General features: G+C 40.6%; 1 protein-coding gene across 1 annotated transcript in view; it reads right to left on the bottom strand.

The window, feature by feature from the left end:
• Nucleotides 1–2,420: 2,420 nt before the first annotated feature.
• LOC137999156 (hemagglutinin/amebocyte aggregation factor-like) overlaps nucleotides 2,421–4,897 on the bottom strand; it is a 4,047-nt gene continuing 1,570 nt past the window's right edge. Inside the window, exons 4-5 of the mRNA XM_068844997.1 lie at nucleotides 3,776–3,940; nucleotides 2,421–2,655 (exon numbers count right to left, since the gene is read on the bottom strand). Of these exons, the coding sequence (XP_068701098.1) occupies nucleotides 2,601–2,655; nucleotides 3,776–3,940 (220 nt within the window). The 3' untranslated portion in view covers nucleotides 2,421–2,600. The remainder of the gene's footprint in view (nucleotides 2,656–3,775; nucleotides 3,941–4,897) is intronic.

The following is a 4,897-nucleotide window of genomic DNA, read 5'->3' as shown; positions in this document are numbered from 1 at the left end:
GCGAAGCACCGCTTTTGAATGTCCATGTTTGATACAGGAAGAAAAACATAGTTTGTCTTATGTTTTGCCGCACGGTAAAGCTCTTTACGTTGAACATTAAATTCTACTCCTTTTGCCACGCGCCTTACCGTGGCCGCTCAACAAACTTTCACATTTGACAATTACGTGTAATACGTCAACTCAAACAACCCATTCAACGGTGTTCAACTACAACCGTGCGAACTTTGCAAGGAGGGGTGACTGTCAATCAAATTCGCTCACCCTGATTGGCGTATAAGTTTTAAAAAAACTTTGTTAGGTGGCCACGGTAAGGCGCGTCGCACTGTAAGAAAGTTCGATCCGGCAGCTCATACACTAGAATTTTAAATATGGGTTGAGGTGTGTTTTACTGCATCACAGGGGTCAATATGCGGTATTAACAAGCAATTATGAGGCGGGAGAGGGAATCCCCCATATAAGACCCTCTTATAAATTATTTAAAATCTGTTATTAGCTGTGTCGTACTGCGTGTTATTTTAAGAAGGACACCTTATTGGTCAATAAGTTTGAAAATGGGCGTAATCTAAATATAAATTTCAAACAATTATTTTCCCTTTTTTACCTCATTATGTACTCTCTTGGTATTTACCATGACAAATATTAAATGACTCAGAGATTAATCGAGAGAACGTATGAGATCCATCTATAAGAACTCAGTGCGGATATGAATAGACTTTTAGAGCGAAGGATCATTGCTGTTAATGAAGCAATTTTAGCAGTTGCAATGAACAATGAAAAAGAGAGAATTCCAGTCTTGAACGGAACCCGATCACTTCCCTACAACTCTGTTTTAGCACTGAGCCATCTGGTAGATAAATGATTGCGAGTTCGTATGAGACCCACTGATCTAAGAAAAAAAAGGGCAGGATCGAGCAAACTATTGTTTCTCTACTAAAACTGATAAAGCCCACGGCGCCATCTGGTTGGAACCGCGTTCGAGCTAAAGCTTCGCATAGACAGTGACTTATGGATAAAAACGGAGCCTTCGTAGATAGTATGCGGAAAAAATTGGGAGTGTCACCGGCATAGGTAACAGTCCAAGAAATCAGTGAATCTTTCGAATCCCTATTTGGATTGCGTATGGAATTTTTATAAGGTTGTGTGACAATATGAACAATGCTGTGCCTTCGTGTTAAGCTTGTTAGAGCCACTTTCGTATGAGTTAAAAAAATGTTCGCAATTTGTTTCACGGACCAATGTTTGGCAAGGTTAAAAAAAAGCTTCACCTGATTCCTGCGCCAAGGAAACTCCTAATATGGGCAGTAAATGTTCAATTGCCCAATCAAATTACTGCATTTCAAATGATGTCAAAGCGAAACTTTCCAGCCAATAAAATATTGTGCTTGTTTGTTTTTGTTCGATAAGCCAATTAAATGTTTTGCATTTTTGTTTGCGTTGTGTTTTTTACGTTTATTTTTCAAGGTCATATGAAATTCGCTCTATCACTGCGCTCATTTCCCTGAAGAATCCAACTTAAAGTCTAGTCTCGGCAAGAGTTAAGAAAGTAGTGAACCTGGAAGCAGTCTTGGGTAAAGAAAGGATATTTTCGAATTTGGTCATGATAACGTTGCTGAGCACGGGCTGGTAAAGGGCAAAAACCTAGTGATCCCATTCAGACCCAGGGAACTGAAATAGCCTCCCATGGGGTTTTCATGGTATTTGTGGCCAGAGATAAGACGACAGGAAATCCCCGAGCCTTTCAACGTGAATATTAGTGCTATCTGTCTTGTTAAGAATCAATTACAAAGGACGCAGATCTTACGTAATGAATTAGTGGTCGAAAGAAAATCCAAATTTTGCCGGCTGGAAAAAAAGGGGATATAGATTCAATTCTTTTACTATTGGCCTTAAGCCACGATAATGACAAATAAATCCCTTAGAAATACAACAGTACATTGAATACATTTTATTAGTATTAGGAGTTACCATGATGAAGCACCTAGGCAGACAACTTTCTCTGGCCGAAATTTAAACCAGTAAAAAAAAATCGTGCATCAATGTGAACGAAGCCTAATTAAAACCGATTGTTTTGTGGCGTTCTCGTTGTCCGGTCACCGCCGTCTTGAAGAAGTCGCTTTAGACAAAGCTCACGGGAACTGTATCAACCTCGTCCCCAGGGTCTCTTTTCTTCCCGCTCCAAGGAAGAGAAGAAGAGAAACCCTGGGGACGAGGTTGGAACTGTATTCGAAAAAAAGAGGCTGGAGACAATCTTCGAAAGGTCATGGGCATTGGGTTTCAACGTGTAGCACCAAGAGTCACGTTATCTTTTGTCTAGTTCGGTCACACGCTTTAGCAGAGGCGAAATGGGCGAAATCCCATCCGAATATTTAGGAAACTACCCTCCCCAGAGTTATAAGCACATAGATACCCTTACTTTCTAAAGTCACACAGCGAAATCAATCAACTGACAAAGTACGTTTACAGGGTTTTTAATGCCATGTCGTAAATCTCGAAATTCTGGTTACATGACTTTGAAATCAAGCAAGATTTCCCCGATATGACCCGAAAATTCAGCTGTTTCTCTTTACTATAGACCCGTGTGACTTCAGCGGAGCCAAATGCTAGTATATTCTCTTCCCTTTCAGAGTGCAAACGATGGCGTACCACAAACGATCCCTAAAAGATAATTTTAAATTATAGCAATTAATCCCGAGTATATTGACAAGTGGGGTTTGTCTTCTGCAATACTGCATGTGGCTTACGACATTTCGTCTGAGTGTCTTCCAGACCCAGGCATCTTGATCGGAAATGCAAGTAATTATTGTAGATGCAAGCTCCGAGTAGCGAATTCCCGTAGAAAAGGCCGAAGAAGAAAGAAAATATCCTACGTGAATAAGGCCTGGCAGAACAGATTTGAGGTGGCGGATATTCGAGTCTTTCTTGCGCTTCTTACCCTTTTTCTTACCCTTCTTGCACTTTTTCTTGAAAACGATAGGTATGCGCCATAGGTATGCGCCACTCGCCCGTGACTGAACGATTCGCGGTTTGATAACGCAACGAAATCCGTCTTTTATAGTTTACATGATACCAGGATGACATGTCATTCCAGAACGAGGAATTCATTCGCATTGAAAACCGGAATGAACTCATTCCGGAATGACTCGTAGTGGAACGAGATTTCGTCACGATATACCTCTTACTAACTGAGTTCGAGGTCCGTCCTGTAAGTTACGGACCGAGTTTTTTCCCGTTGATTTATGGCCCAAGCGCGAAGCGCGCGGACCATAAATCAACGGGGAAAAAACGAGGATCCGTAACTTACAGTACGGACCGAGAAAACGAGGTTAGTAAGATATTTATTATATCTCTGAGGTTAACCGGCGCGCGGGCAAGGAAACTAGTCAAAGTGAAGCGGAAGGTTCAACTGCCACAAAGAATGCCGTGCCAAAATCCCAAAAACTAAATCTTCTTGGCTGTCAAGTTTGAAATACTTGCTTGCAAGATTCAAACAGTTTTCAGTACAAGTTTATGCAACAGAAATGACATGAAAAACTCGCTAGATGATGTTTTGTGGAAATTTTAAATTTAGCGGGCTGTACAGCGGGCCGTACTGTAGAATACGGCCTGCTAATTTAGCCAATTACAGCGAGCGTACTATCTGAGAGATATAATAAATCATGTTAACAGATGAAGAGAAATGTATGGCGATGGAATAGGTAAAGGTAAAGAGATTTATCTGAGCAGTGAAAAGTATTTTAAGATATTTGAAATAATACTGAGGCATTTGCACACTTACTCTTTGGAATTTTTGTGCATGCTGAAAAGTCCCCTGATCACGTTTGCCTGCTTCAGTTCGAAGTTGATGTCCTCCTTATAATTCTCGGTCAACTTTACGGAAAAACAGTCCGTGGTTCTATATTTGGTCTTTTTTGAGGCGTCGCGACAACAGTCTATTTTAAACCTTATTGAAGAGAACAAATAGAGCGGTTTTCAATTGAGTGTCCAAAGTAATTAGCGAATTGCTTTGGCTTTGCATTACTTCACTCGGTGATTGGTTCAAAGTTCTCGCGCCACTTTTTCAACCAATCAGAAGTGAAACCAAAATCAATCGTGGCTCGCGCGTGCACATTTTCCCGCGCTCGGCTACGTGTAATTACTTCGAGTTTTGATTGGGTTACTGGATTGTCTCCGTCCTTTTTGGTTGGCCAAATCAATTACATTGGTTTTGGTTTTACGACACTCGATTGAAACTCGCTGTATGACAAATATGTTATTATAAACTAACAGTATAACTAAAATTCAAGAAAGCACAAGAGTTCAGCTATATATCTCACCAGAAGCCCGTGACTAGAAGCATACAACTTCATTGTATTTGTGGAATTTGTTTTTACAGACAGAGTTACTTTTAGATTGATTTTCCCGCAAAACCAGACCTTTCCAGCTAATCACAAGTCTTGCATGAGAAATTAGTACCCATTGGATTGAAAATGGTCACTAGTGCAAGCCAAATCATATTTAAATAAAATAGCTTGATCCGTGAAAATGCCGTTATATAGACCTAGTATTGGTGTTTTAGGCTCATGGTGCCAGGGTCTCCATTGTCGTCATCGACAAAAAGACCCTGGAAACGAGGTTGCTGGGTATGGCTTCCTGATCTCACTAAAATCCAAGAAATTATTAAACAAGACCAAGCCTTGACCTTCTTTCTGGCCCAAACAGATACCGTTTATCTGCCTACTCCTCCCTATAAAATCTCTTACAGTTAAGAGTGAGGATGGCTTAGGAAGTGTCTGATCGCGTTTTTTGTGGTTCATGAGTAAAGAAGCGGTACGTACGTCGTCGATGGCGGGTCAAAAGTCTGTGAAGGCTTCTCTTAATTTTCCTTTTTCGTTTTCAATCTTAATGAACTTAATGATTC

The sequence above is a fragment of the Montipora foliosa genome, chromosome 4 (genome assembly GCF_036669935.1).
Source record: "Montipora foliosa isolate CH-2021 chromosome 4, ASM3666993v2, whole genome shotgun sequence".
NCBI classification, from domain to species: Eukaryota; Metazoa; Cnidaria; class Anthozoa; order Scleractinia; family Acroporidae; genus Montipora; species Montipora foliosa.
This window is presented reverse-complemented; position numbering and strand designations above follow the sequence as displayed.